This window comes from Schistocerca americana, chromosome 8 (genome assembly GCF_021461395.2).
Source record: "Schistocerca americana isolate TAMUIC-IGC-003095 chromosome 8, iqSchAmer2.1, whole genome shotgun sequence".
NCBI lineage: Eukaryota > Metazoa > Arthropoda > Insecta > Orthoptera > Acrididae > Schistocerca > Schistocerca americana.
Genome location: NC_060126.1, coordinates 460185684 through 460205124, shown reverse-complemented (window position 1 = coordinate 460205124; position 19441 = coordinate 460185684). Strand labels below are relative to the sequence as shown.

The 19441-nt window shown below is 39.5% G+C and overlaps 1 protein-coding gene across 1 annotated transcript in view; it reads right to left on the bottom strand.

Annotated features, from left to right (window-relative positions):
• Positions 1-933: 933 nt before the first annotated feature.
• LOC124544816 (nuclear pore complex protein Nup88) overlaps positions 934-19441 on the bottom strand; it is a 528951-nt gene continuing 510443 nt past the window's right edge. The window contains exons 8-15 of the mRNA XM_047123507.1: positions 18691-18776; positions 17753-18042; positions 17276-17389; positions 16060-16139; positions 8840-8986; positions 6588-6747; positions 6209-6297; positions 934-1164 (exon numbers count right to left, since the gene is read on the bottom strand). Of these exons, the coding sequence (XP_046979463.1) occupies positions 1101-1164; positions 6209-6297; positions 6588-6747; positions 8840-8986; positions 16060-16139; positions 17276-17389; positions 17753-18042; positions 18691-18776 (1030 nt within the window). The 3' untranslated portion in view covers positions 934-1100. The remainder of the gene's footprint in view (positions 1165-6208; positions 6298-6587; positions 6748-8839; positions 8987-16059; positions 16140-17275; positions 17390-17752; positions 18043-18690; positions 18777-19441) is intronic.

The window sequence follows — 19441 nt, the reverse complement described above, 5'->3', positions numbered from 1 at the left end:
ACAGAGAATATGTCATTGAACTTGAGCATTTCAGATCTATAATACATAATTTCCAATTCAACTACTGGTCAAAATGCAAATCCATGCATTGTGACTATGCAGTTTTACATAAAGTAATTCCTCTGAATGCTTGTATTAAATCTGATGTTCCTTCTGTTGTTTCACCTCTATTGGGTTTGATATGACACCAGCATCACTGACAAAGACCACCATTTCTGCATTATCAGTGCAAAATTGAAAATCATTTGCAAAGATACTCTTTTTTATACCTTTGGACCAAACTGTATTTGGCAACCCTGAAGAGGTTGTTTTAACTTCTGTCGTAGAATTTAAATTATCATGTCATGACAGTTACCTGTAACTTATGTCTTGGATAAGAATAGTATTACATGGCCAAGATGTACATTTTACCACTGAAATTAATTCTCTTGCCATTCTTGATGGTCAAAGGAGTCCTTATTGGCAAGACGATCAGTCCAAGGAAAATGAACATTCTGCAGTGGAGCACATTTAAATAGAAGCCAAGAAATTTATTTTGAAGGCACATGTCGCCACTCTGTACAAAAATATGGCCTGAACAGAATATCCAGCCATTCAATGTCTCAGATTAATATTTAAGTTTTTACTCCATGACAGCATTCTTCCTTTTACAAATTCAGACTTTATCACTTCGATATGGCTATTAGGGAGTTATCTGAGTTATGTGAGAATGTATTATCATGTCTTTGTGTAATTTACTGAACAGGATAGAAAGGAAAAAATGAATACAGAAGATGGTATACCTGTAATACAGAAAAAAAGCAAGGTACAATGTGACTCATTTGCAAGACACTTTGAAAATATTTGTCGACATTTCACTGTGTCTGAGAAAAGAAGCAGCCAAGAACATTTGCTTTCACAATACAAAACAACTGCATTTTATTTCTTAGAAAAATAATTTAATACAATTGGTACAAAATCAGTGTGCCATACAAAATAGGAAATACGTTGCACTTTAGTAATGCTTTCAACTACACAACATACTATTAGTACTAAAATAAATATTTTCACAGCAATTCTTTGCACACCACAGAAATTTCATTAACAGTAAAAACTAGCAATCATGTATTCAATTCCTTCTTGATAAAATTAATCGTCTTGACTAGTTCTCCAATGCTATCTTCCCTGTAATGAAAACAAAGTGTCCAATGAGCCAAACTCAGATAGTATAATAATAAATTCCATCTGCTCACGCAAAAACATTGTCAAAGAAAGGTAATTGAGCTGAGTTATATAGTATCTGAAGGTAATTAATTAATAATGAAAAGCTAATACACTGAACAATCTATTATTTTTCTAGTACAATTACTTGAAAATCAGGCTAAAGCTCACTCTTTTATTGATTTACATTTTTTTGTATTTGTTCATTAAGCTAATGATATGGTCAAATTTTACACTTATCAGTAACAGTAACTTCGCTGTCTTCTGAATAAAGGAAGGGAAAAAGGGAGTCAGCTACAAAATAGGTCACACATTTCTGCTTGGAATAAAATAACTTTTTGACAGACAGACTGCTATAGCAGGAAGCAGTGTTGTTAGTGTGCAGCCAGCCAAGCTTGACAAGGATCTGCATTTGTGCACGACACAGGCAACACAGCAGACACCTGGCTCTCAAGCAAGAACTATGCTTGGCTAGCAGTTGTCTCCTACCACTCGACTCAATGAAAGGTGAATCACATCAAGCTGTAATAACCTCGTCTGTCTCTACGTATATATTATAGAGCAGCTACAGGGGTATGTTCTGAAATGAAACATAAGAAGATACACATTAGATGTAAAAACAATGAGATTGCTTTGGCAGCTGTTAGTTGTGGTGGCCTAGAGGGACTGGCAGACATGTGACACCAGTGTTTGATGAGTGCATAGGGCAATTATAATTATTTTCGTGCACACAAAGCTTTCTGGAGGTGAAACTATTTAATGTTGCCTTGGGTGTCTAAATGATGCTGGCAACTTTCCTCCAGCAAATACTTCACAAGCAGAGGAGTGTGGGAAATTAATGTGGGAGTTGCTGGTTTCTTTCCGTAAACTACTGAGATGTAATTACATCATATAGTGAATTTCCATGGGACCTATCTTGTCTGAAGAATGTGGACTGCAGCACCAGACACTTCTTTCATGATAATAGGGATGAAATGAACATTTTTAAACACACACTCACTCTCAATAGAAAAGAGAGAGAGGTGCATAGAATGAATGATAAACTGCTTAACTTCTAGACAATGACTTTTTTCAGATGTTGTGGAAAAAAACCACACACACACACACAATTATCACATGTTAACAAGGGTGCTTAACTTTAACACTGCAGTGAGCTCGGCTGAGGTGGTGGCAGGGAAATAGGAACAAAAGACTCTCACAGCTTATGTTGCTGTGACCATATGTAGCCCAAAGATGGCTTGTGATTGGTCAGCGTACATCATCATTACATCCCGTCTGCACTGATGGTGAGACTGTGAAGGTGATGGAAGATTTCACTGAAAGCTTGAGATTTCACCCAGATTTGACATAACAAGTAAACTGAGTGTGTTTTATGTAATGATGTCACTGATGAAACTTCAGTCACATTAAAAATTTCTGATTTTCATTCTTCGTACTGTCTTTATTTCACATGTGCTCTTTGTGTAATAAAATTAATATGATGTCGTACCCGCAACAAAGCGGGGCGCACACGTGTGCGTCACGCAAGAAGACACCCGACAGTCGTAACGATTCGTATACTGTAGGTAATATCAGAGCACTGTCGGAGGAATAACTTTTTCGTAAACTGCTTCAAGACTTTCCAGCACTTACTGAACCCGTCAACGCAACCAGGAAATGCAGACACAATACTCAACACCACATCAGCACGACACAAGGTCAACCCGTTGCTTTCCGCCCGCAGCATCTGCCTCCAGAGAAGCTGCTCGCGGTGCGAGCTGAGTTCGACAGACTTCTAAAAACAGGTATTGTAAGTAGGTCTGATAGTTCATGGGCATCTCCAATTCACATGTTCCGTAAAAAAGACAATTCATGGAGAGTATGTGGAGACCACAGGGCGCTCAATGCCTGCACAATTCCCGACCGCTACCCAGTACCCAATGTGACTGATTTTAACAGTACGATTAGCAATGCCAAAATATTTAGTGTGATTGATTGCGCCAAAGCATTTTCCCAGATTCCCATGGAGGCCAAAGAAACAGCAGAGAGTCTCGCCGAGCCCTTGGTTTCAGAAGAGGACAACGAAGCAGCAAGTGCAGAACAGGAGCAGCCATTTCCTGCACCAGATGTTTTCACGAGAGCTGGTAGAAAAATCAAGTGCAAGTTTCCCCACATACCTGGTGCACACAGTTTCAAAAGGAGTGGGGCTGATGTGGCGACGTCATTTATCCACTGCGCCAAAAACAGCGGGCGAAAGCTGCAGCTGATAGATATTTATCTTTGCCGTAGAGGAGGAGATTAGTGTTTAACGTCCCGTCGACAACGAGGTCATTAGAGACGGAGCGCAAGCTCGGGTGAGGGAAGGATGGGCAAGGAAATCGGCCGTGCCCTTTCAAAGGAACCATCCCGGCATTTGCCTGAAGCGATTTAGGGAAATCACGGAAAACCTAAATCAGGATGGCCGGAGACGGGATTGAACCGTCGTCCTCCCGAATGCGAGTCCAGTGTGCTAACCACTGCGCCACCTCGCTCGGTTTATCTTTGCCGTAGTCGGCTTGGTTACGAGTTGTTTATTCTTGTTAGTTTTTGATCTGTGCTTAGAAAATAAAATGTTTTCTCATCTCATGAAAAGGCTGTTACTTCATAAACATGCCAGCGTAATAAAATCAGCAGACATGTCTTTGCACCTATTGCTGACTTCCCGACGCCATCTGCAAGATTTTCACATATACATGTGGACATTGTGGGCCCGCTATCATGCTCTTCAAAACAACGCTATTTGCTCACAATCATTGATCGTTTTACCAGGTGGCCAGAAGTAGTTGTAATACAAGACATTTCTGCGGAGTCGGTTGCAAAAGCACTGTTGCATTCATGGTTCTCCAGGTTTGGCGTTCTGCAAAACATAACAACAGATCGCGGAAGGCAGTTTGAAAGCCAACTTTTCAATGAACTTTTACTACTGTGCAGGTGCAACCACCTACGCACCACAAGCTATCATCCATCTAGTAATGGAATGGTGGAACGACTACACCGCACGCTCAAAGCTGCATTAATATGTAGTTCCACTTCATGGCCTAAAGCACTACCGCTGGTCCTACTCGGATTGAGAACGGCCGTGAAGGAGGACTTACAATGCTCTTCCGCAGAATTGGTTTATGGCGAGCAATTGAGGGTTCCTGGAGAATTTATCGTTCCAACATCTACACAGCCGTTCGCCCCTGAGCTATGCACGCAATTCGCGAGACAACTCAGCGTTAGAATAAGAAACATCAAACCCACTAACCATGTCAGACACGGAGACCGGAGAGCGTTTGTACATAAAGACCTGCAAGCAACGTGCCATGTGTGACTTAGGGATGATACGGTGCACCCGCCGCTTGTTTCGTCTTACTCTGGACCATACACGGTAATCACAAGAGGAAGCCACAGCTTCAAAATCGATAAGGATGGTAAAGAAGAGACAGTCTCAATTGAGTGGCTTAAACCTGCTTACACCGAAGAGGGAACACTCCTTCCTCGGTCTGCAAAATCACCCTAAAACGTGGAGGCCAAAGAAACAGCAGAGAGTCTCGCCGAGCCTTTGGTTTCAGAAGAGGACAACGAAGCAGCAAGTGCAGAACAGGAGCAGCCATTGCCTGCACCAGATGTTTTCACGAGAGCTGGTAGAAAAATCAAGTGCAAGTCGTAAGGAAGAACTGTCAGTTGGAAATCCTCACATGATAACATGACATTCATGAATTTATGTGCAAGCAGGGTGACCCAAAAGCCAGTTAACATTTGGAAATGCATTAATTCATGGAACAATGTAAGAAGAGATGTAAAAATTGACACATGCCTGAAATGAAATGGGGTTTTACTGAAACCAAAAACGAGAGCAAACACTGGAAAACAGATGGACCTAGATAGCAACGTGTCAGTGATGCCACATGAGAATCATGTCAGCATGACAAGTGTTACAGAACTGCATTACCCCTCGCCTGGCTGACGAACACCTGCTTGAAGGTATGACTCTTATGTTACACTTAACAGGGAGTAAATGATACCCTAACCCCATATTTTACACATAAAATAACTATTGATTTACATGAATTTGGTATGTGTAGTCATCCATGGAACACACCTACTGCGTATAATGAAATTTATCTGTACACGTACAGACAAACAAATCATTATAATTTCAGAAAAATTAGATGATTTATTCAAGGAAAGAACTTCACAAATTGAGCATGTCAGTAGCATGTTGATCCACGCAAGTAGTTATTCAGCTTGGAATGGATTGATAGTGTTATGGGATGTCCTCCTGAGGGATATTGTGCAAATTCTATCCACCTGGTGCAACAGGTCATCAAAATCCCGAGATGGTTGGAGGGCCCTGCCCATAATGCTCCAACTGTTTTCAGTTGGAGAGATCTGGCAACCTTGCTGGCCAAGATAGGGTTTGCCATGTGTGGGCGGACATTGCCTTGCTGAAATGTAAACCTCGGATGACTTGTCATGAAAGGCAATGAAATGGAGTGTGGAATAATGACCTATCACTGTGCTGTAAGAGTGCCATGAATGACAACCAAGTTGATCCTGCTATGAAAAGAAATGGCACCATAGATAATTACTCCTGGTTTTCGGGCTGTATGACAGGCGATAGTCAGGTTTGTATCCCTCCACTGGCAGGGGCTTCTCCAGTCATGTGTATGACCTGGAATCTCATTGGCTGGTGTAGAACTGTCTTCAGTCCATTTCAAATCGAGCTCCGATGACCAGTGAAGACGTGTCTATTTTTATGCGATCACGACTGTTTTAATTTAAAAAAAATAACATTACTAAATACCAAAACTTAATACATTATGTCCAGCCTAAGAAATTGGTTTTGGAAAAAGTATTCCACCAAATTTTAGAAAAAAAGGAGAATGATGAAATAAAACGATAAACATGTTTTCTTCTTTGGTTTATCAAATAGCAATTCACACTGGAGGCTGTGATTCATTTACAGTTAATTGTATTTTATATCACGTAGAGGGATGACACTTACATTTGCTTGAGAGTTACTTTCAGATTATTTATTCGGCCTGGTCCTAGTTGAATTTCCTTCTCCTTCAGCTGGGCTTGCCACTGCAACACCTGAAATCATTAATATATTTTAAAGCATGCATATGAAACACATTTTAGTGCTATTAATCTCAGCTACTATTAGATCTGTGAAATTATTGTACAGTGTCCACTTTTAATAAACTATGTGGCTCAGTCCGTATGTGCCAGACTACAAATCCAAAGTACTGGGATCTGAGAACAACTTTACTACATCACATCAATAAATTATACTTTTTAGAGAGTACGTGACCACTGATGAAAGCATCCAGAAATAAGTTTATCTTGATTTTTAAAAGCTTACAAAGCTTAACAATAACAACCTGCTCTTTGTGATAGGCTTCCTTTGCTTTTACTTGCTTCATTGCTCTCTTGTAAACCTTGAGTTTCTCTTCCACTTCTTTAAGTTGTCTCTCTAATTTTTTCTCAGCAGCAGACACCAAAGGCTGACATCGGACAACCTGACGAAGAATCTTTTCTGCCCTGAAAATGGAACAGTAATTATTTTTATAACAGAAAAATTTAGTAACACTATCATTCCACATGAACATCCAGGGCATTACATAATGAATTATTAGTTAAGAGAAAATATGGCAGTTCTAAGTGCAAAATAAATTTCTGATTGGAAAGACAGAAGTTTATCATAATAAACAAAAATAAGAAAATGCAGCCATAACCTTGTAAGGAACCAGTAACACTTTTACATGCATATAATGTTTAGTGAGTTTTGCTTGTCATCTGCACGTATTTTTGCCAGCAAGAAATGCAGTTACTTCCTCATCACCCAAATGAAATCATAATTTAAGTCAAAAGTTTTTTATTTTTTAAGTTATGTAGAAAAAGAGGGAGTAGAAGTTAATTATGTTTTTCTTTGTGTTTGCATGTTACAAAGATGTTTGTTATATGTTTTTGAGAGAGAGAGGGATAGTGGGGGGATGGGAGGTGGGGGAGAGGGAAGGGGAGGGGGAAGGGGAGGGGTGAGAGGGGGTGAGAGAGAGAGAGAGAGAGAGAGAGAGAGAGAGAGAGAGAGAGAGAGAGAGAGAGAGAGAGAGAATGGTGTTGCACCTGCAACACAACAACTCTATTATTGCCTCCCAGAAGCATTAATATTTTTGTAAAACTTGGACACACATTTTTAGCAGACTGCAGCTTGTTACTCTCTTAAGGCCATCACACCAATATCACAAAACAAAAAGGGTATTTCTCATAAAATGTGTATAGTACAATGTACGAGCATCATTGATAATGAGCTTTGTAACCACAAACTTGTCTTATTTTTTGGATAATACAGGTCTATTGGCCTGCTATCCTGGTGACTGAATTTTCCTGATATTTTACAGCATACAGTACTTTGTTCACTTCACAAACGAAGTCTGATTTACATGGTTACCACAGTTGGACTGTTACTGCTACAAACACAACAGTACCAGCACAACCTGCAATTGACTGATGTGACATACGTAGACCCATGCAACAGTACAGAGACTTTATTAGCTTTCACGCCATCACTCTTTTTCCAGTTCATGCAAGTTCTCCCACATGTGTAACAGACACTCACACCCATGCACCCATTCATGACCATAGTAGCACTGACCACTTATGAGTGGTTTCTCTCTCTCTCTTTCTCTAACCCCCATCCCCTCCCTTGCCCGGCCCTCTGCATTGAAAAATCTTCACAATGTGCTGCATTTAAGAGATCAAGTGGTAAACAGGAAGCAGAACACCAGCTGTAAGAATACACTACCACATTGCTAGAGTATGACCCACCATTTATTAAAGTAACACAAAGTTATTTCACTTAAAGTAAATCTGCTCAATCTACTCAGAGGATGTCAGTTTTTCACTTTGGTATACCTTCATAAGTAGGAGATTCGCAATGTTATTGCAGTACCTCGCTTACGTGTCAGAAAATTTTTTATGACAATTCCCGATTATCAGCAGACACTAGTCTGCTCTCGGTAGCTGAGTGGTCAGCACGACAGAACGTCAATCCGAAGGGCCCAGGTTCAATTCCCAGCTTGGTTGGAGATTTTCTCCGATCAGGGACTGGGTGTTGTGTTGTCCTAATCATCATCATTTCATCCCCATCGACGCGCAAGTCACCAAAGTGGCATCAAATTGAAAGACTTGCACTCGGCGAACAGTCTACCCGACAGGAGGCCCTCATCACACGACATTTACATTATTTAGCAGACACTAGTGATTAGTCATTTTGAGAATTCTTTTCAGCTTTAGTACTTGGTTGTCTCAACGGTGGTACCAAAGTAAATTTCATTTAGGTTTTAACAATATAATGAAAAGGACAGTTGCTACTCATCATAAAGCCGAAATACTGAGCTGCAGAAGGGTCTTTCTGCAACCCAGCATCTCTGCTATATGGTGAGTAGCAACTATTCTTTTCATTGCATTCTTACATTCTATCCTGGATTTTCCATGTTTCATTTTGGTTTTAACAGTTATCACCAAGGCTGGTTGAAATACTGAGAATAATAACAACAACATATTAGACTGACGCTACAATTTAATTCCAAATCATTACTAACTCGTCCAGAATATAAGGTTTTTTTTATTTTACCTTTTACTGAGCTCCTCCTGTTTGTCCTTTGTGTCCTCATACTTTTCAGCTAACTGTTCTGCAGCTTGTTTTAGCTGTGTTTTTTCTTGTTCTAGATTTTCAAGTTCTTTTAACTGTCTTTCCTTCATCAAACGCAGTGTTCGTGCCCTGCATGTAAACAAGTATTATGAAATATCTTCGTTTACTACTACTAATAATAATAATGTTTCTGAATAAGGTTTAAATTTTGTATTATCTATAAGGACAGGGTAATGTGAATGACTTATTATTAACAGCAAGGTAGCATATGTCAGCATTTGGAAAAAACCAACAGAAAATACACTCCTGGAAATTGAAATAAGAACACCGTGAATTCATTGTCCCAGGAAGGGGAAACTTTATTGACACATTCCTGGGGTCAGATACATCACATGATCACACTGACAGAACCACAGGCACATAGACACAGGCAACAGAGCATGCACAATGTCGGCACTAGTACAGTGTATATCCACCTTTCGCAGCAATGCAGGCTGCTATTCTCCCATGGAGACGATCGTAGAGATGCTGGATGTAGTCCTGTGGAACGGCTTGCCATGCCATTTCCACCTGGCGCCTCAGTTGGACCAGCGTTCGTGCTGGACGTGCAGACCGCGTGAGACGACGCTTCATCCAGTCCCGAACATGCTCAATGGGGGACAGATCCGGAGATCTTGCTGGCCAGGGTAGTTGACTTACACCTTCTAGAGCACGTTGGGTCGCACGGGATACATGCGGACGTGCATTGTCCTGTTGGAACAGCAAGTTCCCTTGCCGGTCTAGGAATGGTAGAACGATGGGTTCGATGACGGTTTGGATGTACCGTGCACTATTCAGTGTCCCCTCGACGATCACCAGTGGTGTACGGCCAGTGTAGAAGATCGCTCCCCACACCATGATGCCGGGTGTTGGCCCTGTGTGCCTCGGTCGTATGCAGTCCTGATTGTGGCGCTCACCTGCACGGCGCCAAACACGCATACGACCATCATTGGCACCAAGGCAGAAGCGACTCTCATCGCTGAAGACGACACGTCTCCATTCGTCCCTCCATTCACGCCTGTCGCGACACCACTGGAGGCGGGCTGCACGATGTTGGGGCGTGAGCGGAAGACGGCCTAACGGTGTGCGGGACCGCAGCCCAGCTTCATGGAGACGGTTGCGAATGGTCCTCGCCGATACCCCAGGAACAACAGTGTCCCTAATTTGCTGGGGAGTGGCGGTGCGGTCCCCTACGGCACTGCGTAGGATCCTACGGTCTTGGCATGCGTCCGTGCGTCGCTGCGGTCCGGTCCCAGGTCGACGGGCACGTGCACCTTCCGCCGACCACTGGCGACAACATCGATGTACTGTGGAGACCTCACGCCCCACGTGTTGAGCAATTCGGCGGTACGTCCACCCGGCCTCCCGCATGCCCAGTATACGCCCTCGCTCAAAGTCCGTCAACTGCACATACAGTTCACGTCCACGCTGTCGCGGCATGCTACCAGTGTTAAAGACTGCGATGGAGCTCCGTATGCCACGGCAAACTGGCTGACACTGACGGCGGCGGTGCACAAATGCTGCGCAGCTAGCGCCATTCGACGGCCAACACCGCGGTTCCTGGTGTGTCCGCTGTGCCATGCGTGTGATCATTGCTTGTACAGCCCTCTCGCAGTGTCCGGAGCAAGTATAGTGGGTCTGACACACCGGTGTCAATGTGTTCTTTTTTCCATTTCCAGGAGTGTACATATTAGTAAGGCTGGTTGCCATTTTCATGACAACAATATTCCACAGTTTTTATTCATGTTTAGTAAATAACAATAGTAATAATAAAGTTAAAAGAAGCTTAGTTACTCATATGTAGAACAGAAGTAGTTTCCTAATAAAAAAAGAACTTATAGCGTCAATGATCATCTTCAATTCTTGGAAAATACTGTTAAAAATAGGTACTGCACAGTTACAAATACTTTTTAGAATGGTAGTGAAGGATGTGGTTCCCATACAGAGACTGCCTTGTACTCAGCTGTTACATTTAGCTCAAATGGTTTATAGTAGTGTAACAATAATCATTAAATAGTTTCAGACAAACACTTTGTTGATGTGTGCCTTGACTCATTCCACATCACTGGAGATTCTTCTTCAAGGTGGGATCTATGAACGGGGGATGAATTGTGAACTGAATAGATTCTGCTGTTCCTGCTATACAAAGTATAACAGGAAATTGTCAACAGCAAATTGCATAATGCGGAGACTAGATGAAACACAATATCAGTGTTAAATAGTAGTCTACATGAAGTTCATGAAGTAACATGCTTATGGCTGGATGACACGTTTTATTACAGAACATTGCTATAACAGAATAGTCTAATGCTCAGAACATTTCTAGTGTTTGCAAGAGATGGGATAATTATAATTTTACGGAGTAATATTGCAATAGAAGTGTTAAAGTGCTATTGAGATCATGATGATTACAGTGTTATGCAGTTATAAAGTTATTAGTCAAACACCAATACAGTTCGGAATTATAGGAAAATAATGTTGTTGGAGACATGATGCTTAAGGATCTGATGTGCCCGATGGACAGCTAAAGGCAAATTCAGTTTGCAGAAAAATAGAAGAGGGAGGAGGAATTCATCCTGCAACTATATGTCCACAATAACCTCTACCATATTTACCCAAATGTAAGTAGACCTCAAATGCAAGCTGAACCTCAGAAATGAAACTTCGTGGGGGGGGATTTATATTTAGCCTATTACAGTTACATTAAAAATGCTGACAGCAGTTAGAATTCATGATATCTCTCAAAATATTCTGAGCAGAACTAGGGTAGCTGGGGCCACTAAGAATTTTACAGATGATAGCGCTACATGTGTAAGTCATATGTCAGTCTTCCCATATTACATTAATGTCATCCAACGTATTTCTTTATTTTAATGAAATATAGTGTTTTCATCCAAGAAAGTTGCAGTTTGGCTTGACAGAGGATCACTACTGATTTAAAGAATATAAATTTGGTGAAGAGCAGACTACATATTCAAGACACTGATTTGTATAGTTTTTTGTTAGATGTCAAACAGTGTGCTTTATTAGATTACCTTTTTTAACATTCTAAACAATATAATTTGTCTACACAGAATCATTTCCAACACAAGTGGTCAGTACAAACGGCGAACTGTAAGCTTTGTTATAATGCAGAAAATCTTTTCCCAGCCGTGTCTCCTATGTCTATCCGTGTTGTTCGACAAACAAGTTAGGGCACGGCCACCTAGAAAACAGGTGGCCATAATTAGCAACCACATACAGTTAGAAGGTGAGTGGCAATATCAGGCAAGTCTCCCTCTGCCGCATGCTTAAAAACAGTTGGTATTTTTCAAGATTTCTTATATGCTTGCTGAAATGCCAGTATAAATCCTCCCTCCTAAGGACATCAGCCAACAAGAAGAGCACAACCACCCTCCCCCCATCCCCAGAGAAGATGCTCAAACAGGCTTACGGTAGACCAAACTGACAGAGAAACCTCAAATAATGTGGCAAACATGAATGCAAATTTACAACACATAACAAACAAAAAGACGTAAATAGCTACCACATACACATGCACATAAGAAACATACATCATATCTTCTCATTTGTAGTAGCACAGGCTCATTGACTGGCAGGATACCATCAAATATCTACAAAGAAAATAACTTAGAAATGGAAAGTGAACTATCATAAACGCATCTAGGGTGTTCAGAAATTCCTGGTACAAACTACTTGGAATTGTAGAGCAATGTGTGTAAATAATATTTTTGGAAGCCATGTCCAGAAACGTACCACTTTTACAAGTAACTGATTAGGTGTGACCCAGTACATCACTTGTTTTACAATTTCACTCATTAATAGCCAAAGAAATTGCTTCTGGACTTGCTGACAGGCTCTCTTCAATGTGATGCAGTACGGTACCTTCTGATTCAGGTATGCAGTGTCTTCTTGTAGCACCTCAGTCAAGCCTGCTGACAGTGAAGTACCCCTCCTCAAAGCTGTTGGATGCTGTGATGAACGATCTTGATAAAGGCGACGAGCATTTCTTCTGTTACTGTAAGCTTTGCCATTTCAAAGGATCTTGTCAGTGTATTCTGCATATATGTACTCAAACATGTTGCTCTAACACTCACAGACACATGAAAGAGGCTCAAAACCAGGTCAGAGAGGTAGGATAGACACCAAATGGCATCATCTGATCCAATGTAACTGATGTCATGTTGCATACCTACCTAGCAAACATGTTTTCAAATGGCTCTATGTTTTTAGGCATGAGTTCCCCTCTACAAGTCCTAGAAGTTCGTAGTAGGAATTTCTGAATATTCTTTAATTATTAGCAGATGATTTTGAGTCATCATCACTTGATTCCTTGTCACTATTCTCCTCATAGAGAGCATCATCCTTTGTGGCATCAAGCATGTTAGAAACACAGCATTTACAAAAAATGTGTGATAGATAGTTTTATTCGGGATAAATTTCCACGCTTGGTCAATCCACTTGCAAACCTGAGACAAACAGCCTTGGGATCAGTAGAAGAAACACAAATGAAGTTAGGAGGGATTTGCTGCTGTGGAAAGGTTTCACCCACTGTTTGCAGTGTGGCTAACATATGACTCATATCAGTCATTTGCTATGGCAGAAATTTCTCATGGAAGTAACATGGTTTCATAAAAGTTCACTTTTAAGAACACTTATGTTCAAATTTGGAACTTATTTGTACTCATGAATACATAATTAAATTACGGCAATGAAACACTTATTATTATTACGTAGAAAACAATGGCAGCACTGTTAAAGGGCTTGATGTACATTGAAGTGTGCTGAAAGCTTAAGAACAGAGCTGGAACTGTCAAAATGTAAAACTGTACTTATCATGATTACCAACTTGTGAAAGTTTCTTAAGAGCACCTGTTTTGATAGTGTGTATGTAAAGAATTTTTTTTTTGTTTTGCTATGAGTATTTGAAAAACTGCTAATTTCAGAGATAAGCAACATTAAATTTGAATTTTCCCCATGATAAAAAATAAAAAAGATCACAACAGCATGTTGTTGTTGTTGTGGTCTTCAGTCCTGAGACTGGTTTGATGCAGCTCTCCATGCTGCTCTATCCTGTGCAAGCTTCTTCATCTCCCAGTACCTACTGCAACCTACATCCTTCTGAATCTGTTTAGTGTATTCATCTCTTGGTCTCCCTCTACGATTTTTACCCTCCACGCTGCCCTCCAATGCTAAATTTGTGATCCCTTGATGCCTCAAAACATGTCCTACCAACCGATCCCTTCTTCTAGTCAAGTTGTGCCACAAACTTCTCTTCTCCCCAATCCTATTCAATACCTCCTCATTAGTTACGTGATCTACCCACCTTATCTTCAGCATTCTTCTGTAGCACCACATTTCAAAAGCTTCTATTCTCTTCTTGTCCATACTAGTTATCGTCCATGTTTCACTTCCATACATGGCTACACTCCATACAAATACTTTCAGAAACGACTTCCTGACACTTAAATCTATACTCGATGTTAACAAATTTCTCTTCTTCAGAAACGATTTCCTTGCCATTGCCAGTCTACATTTTATATCCTCTCTACTACGACCATCATCAGTTATTTTACTCCCTAAATAGCAAAACTCCTTTACTACTTTAAGTGTCTCATTTCCTAATCTAATTCCCTCAGCATCACCCGATTTAATTTGACTACATTCCATTACGCTTTTGTTGATGTTCATCTTATATCCTCCTTTCAAGACACTGTCCATTCCGTTCAACTGCTCTTCCAAGTCCTTTGCTGTCTCTGACAGAATTACAATGTCATCGGCGAACCTCAAAGTTTTTACTTCTTCTCCATGAATTTTTATACCTAGTCCGAATTTTTCTTTTGTTTCCCTTACTGCTTGCTCAATATACAGATTGAATAACATCGGGGAGAGGCTACAACCCTGTCTCACTCCCTTCCCAACCACTGCTTCCCTTTCATGCCCCTCGACTCTTATAACTGCCATCTGGTTATGTGGCAAAATAACTACTTACGGCAGCTTCTAGTGCATTGTTTGGAATTGCCTTAGGCTCTGATCTTGACTCTAAGCTGCAGTTGCATTTCTGGACCATGAAAATTGGGAAAAAAGGTCGGACTTGATTTGGGTACAGGATAGTCTGAAGCAAGAATTAAGTATCACAAATCCCATTCTCCATTTTGGAAGTTGTCGTTCTTTCTGTGCTTCTCAGACTTGTAGCATTTTTCTGATACAGTTTTGTCTTTTACATTGCTGTTGTCTCATAACACAGGAATCTTGGTTTTAAAATTTTAAGGTGGATCCTCTTTTGATACTTCTACACAACTGTTTGCCATGTTCTTGTTTCTTTGGCAACTCTTACGCACATGATTTTTCACATTCTGTATTTAGTATATAATATCATTCCTGGGACTCATGTTTTCAAAGCTAAATTGACAGTTTTATAAGAAAAGAATCTGATTTTATAGTAAAGAACAGTATGACTACCAAGCAATAAACAAGCAATAACCGATAAGTACAGTGCAAAGTATTTTAACAACATTATCTTGAAGCCATTAGCCAGATGCATTTGTATAGAAAACAGCGAAAGAAATATTATAACTATATTATCCCATAAATAACAAGAGCCGACACTGAAAAAGAAGTCTGGAATGAGAGACAACTATTTACTTCAGAAATAAAATAAAAGTCCTGAAAACACTAAATAAATTTTAACATATAGTACTCTCAACAGAAATAATTAAAAGTGGAAAAAAATCCTTGCTTTTGGAGCTATTAGCTCCCTCCTCCTATGGGAAAGAGGGATAGGTCAGCAAAGGTGAAGAGGAGTTTCATGACTCTCGTACTTGACGATGGAGGAGCCCACCTGTGGTGGAATCAAGGGGAAACATGCAACCTTTACCAACCTGCACCTTTTTCCTTCCTCAAGAAGGAAATAATAGGTCCAAAATATATAGCTTTTTCACTTTTAAAAGTGCCTATTGGTGGTACAGCAATTTTGCATCCTAAAGGTAAGTACTAGCCATGCAGCAAGTTACAAGTGTGTCTTTATGAAATGCTAATAATATCACATCAGTTCTCATTACATTAACTTGAAAACATAGTGGTAAATTAACTTGAATACTGTTTTATCTTTTTCACTTCACAGAGCTAAAGTGACTTGAAATGGGCCGATAAATGCAACATACCGTTTATCAATTTCTTCTCGGACTTGGTCATGCTTCAAAAAATATTCTTCTCGCAACAGCTGTGTACTCTGGTTTACAAGCTGTAATTGCGAAAAGCATGGATGTTGATATTATAAATTTAAATGGAATAGTTTTGTCAAGATAAATCTACAAAATAATACTGAAAATTGCTGAAATAAACCAGCAATGTCAACTATGAAGTAAGTTTCAATAACACAACTGGTCCAACTGGCCATTAATCCCAACAGAATGTGTGTTTTATCAAATAAAATTTTAGGTATAGAGGAACAATGGAAAAATTGGGAAAAGAATTGTAGGTCACAAAGGCTGAAACTGAATGTAACATACAATACACAGAATATTTGGATTGTTTCAGACTGGAGCTAGTGGAAATATTTACACATGGTGTAAAAAAACTATGTATATGAAATTTGAGTGCATTCAGACGAGATAAAAAGAAACACTGTTTTCACTGTTTTATAGGACAGAAATGTCACAGGCACACCAGCCCCCCCCCCCCCCCCCCCCCCCCAAGATAGTGGTCTATGAAAGGTCTGACACAATTGATGTTCAGACATGGTGTTTGAACTGCTGCAGCATGAATATTGTTTTAGAGATGTTGCTTACCTCCTGTGGATTTCTTTATATGGTGAGTTTGGGATAGGTGACACCAACAGACACTCCAGAAGAGTGGACTACCTGTTTGACTTAAGCTGTAGCCATTATTCATGAAACATCTGGTTGTTTCAAGCAGCAAAATCTCTAAAACAATATTCATCACACAGTTAGAACACTGACTCTGAACATATCTAGCAGCAAAATCTTGTGGACCCCTAGTTTGGAAATAGTGCACCTGTGACTTTTTGTAACATTAAAAAAATTCTCTTTTTAACTCCTCTAAATACTCTAAAATTTTGTACTCATAGTTTTTTTGCACACTGCATGTTACATGACACAACAGGCTACTTTAAACACCCTGGTAAATATGCATAAATAAAAAGTAAACTCAACTAGTGCAGCGTATATTTAAGTTTCTAACTTTATAATAACAAGTTAAAGCACACTCAACCGTGCAATAGCCATATTTCTAATACAGAACCAAGATTCTACATTGATGAACAAGTAATGCCTTCATATTAGTAATAAAGCTGGTTGTCAGTTACATTAAGCAATAAAAACTTTAATTTGTGTATCAAAACTGTGAATTAGTAAATACCTCCATATACTTTTGAGGTGTAGTGTTTGCTTGAGGTCCCAGTTTCAGGATTGGCTGTGTTACATCATGTTTTAACATATTTGTAATACGCATGTTGAAAGGTTCTTTCAGCATCTATAAATGAGAGAAAATGTTGAAATTACAATTAAAAGGACAGGCTAATTGGTGATCAAGTTCAGGGGCATTATAAGCTACATACGTAACTACACCTACTAGAAAAATAACCAATACATCCTTTTCACTAAGCTTAACCAAATAAATCGAGTGATACATGTTGTAGGTATGCAACGAACTATTATATTTAAATTGTAAATACATAACTATAATATATTTTTTTTCTTTTCATACAATTTTCTCTCGCTTAAGGATTCAGTAACAAAGGTTTACAGCCTTGTGCCAAAAGACTGATGAAACAAAACAAAGAGACACACTACATATAACAAGCTGTCTATTGTGTCCTAAGATGTATAAACTTACTGCTTTGAGTGGTGATTCAGTTTTTTCTTTTGTAGATTCCAGTCTATCTGCAGACTCTAGTGGAAGTGGCAGGGGAATCGAGGCCAAAGTAAGGCTGATAACCTCTCCACTAGCCAGAAGGGCAACAAGCATAACTGGTGTTCCAGGTGTCTGCACCAACCCAAGAACAGGCAACACTGACCCTTCCTGTGGTATGCCTGTTTCTGACGAGGAAGCTGCAGCCCGAGTGCACACTGCATACTCCACCACAGCATTTTGTGACAATATTGACGTGCACAGATGCAGTTTGTCTGACAAAAGTTTTGGACATCATTAAAGAATTGAAAATCAAATTTCAGATACATTCACTACACAAAATATGACAGGTTTTAGCTTAACACATGATTTTTAAATTTAGTGTTAAGAGTAAATCAAAGTATGTTATGAAGTAATTTTACTTTTATGGAAAAAGTCACTGGACTTTTGTAGGATTTGTATTTTAAGAGGTTTAGAGTTTCCAAACACAACTGCAACCATTTTCCTATTTTATGATATGAGGAAACTATGCAACATCAAGTTAAAATGAGAAAGACCAACAGAAACACAATGACTGTCTTGAAAACAAAATTCTCTTATTGTATCTTTACAGCCAGCCAGTTCAGACAACTTAGCAAACCATCATCTTTTGGTATGAAAATGTTACACAGTAATTCATCAAAAGGATGCATACTAAAGTGATTGTAATCATAGCTGCACAAACCAGGCAAGACATTCACTCATCAAATCATTTAATGATTTCTTTTTAAGAGACGATACCAATTAGGTGACCCAAGGCTGGAAAAATAGAGTAACAGAATTTTGTTACAAGTTTCCATAGCTACCTATGCACAAATAATGTAATAAAATATTACTGGCGAATCACCTATAACAAAAGCAGATTATTGACTGAAGGTTCTTACCATCATCACAATCTAGAAACTGATCAAGCTGAGAAACAGTAGGTATGAAGACAACATGGACTCCAGTATCATGACTGCAAAAGTATCTGAAACAGAAAAATATCACTTCTGTAATCTTGTTTCAGCAAATGAGAATAGATCCCAAAATCTTGAAAAACAACCTTAATAACCATATGATCATGAAATAGGTAAAAAATTTACCCAGGTTTTTAAATATAATATCACCAAGCCAAAACCAACTGCTGTAGTCACTAACTTACGTTTTCGCTGCTGTGGCTAAATGGCTCTGAGCACTATGGGACTTAACATCGGAGGTCCCCTAGAACTTAGAACTACTTAAACCTAACTAACCTAAGGACATCACACACATCCATGCCTGAGGCAGGATTCGAACCTGCGACTGTAGCGGTCACGTGGTTCTAGACTAAAGTGCCTAGAACCACTTGGTCACAGCGGCCGGCGCTGCTGTGGCTTCCTGAAATTTTTTCGTTACAACTAAAGGAAAAAAAAAACCATCCTATACTCTACACTCATGTAACAGTGGGATATTTACAAGTGGTATGATTATCTATGAAGCATAAGACTAAACAGTAATTAATAACACTTAAATATTATGTAAGAATTCATGGTTGCAGCCTGTTATTCAAAAATTAAATTTCGCAGTTTAAATGCTTCACATTCAGTAAATCTCTGTTCATATATGACAGTAACATTTTCTACTTTCACATTATAATCTGAAGAATTATTAAAC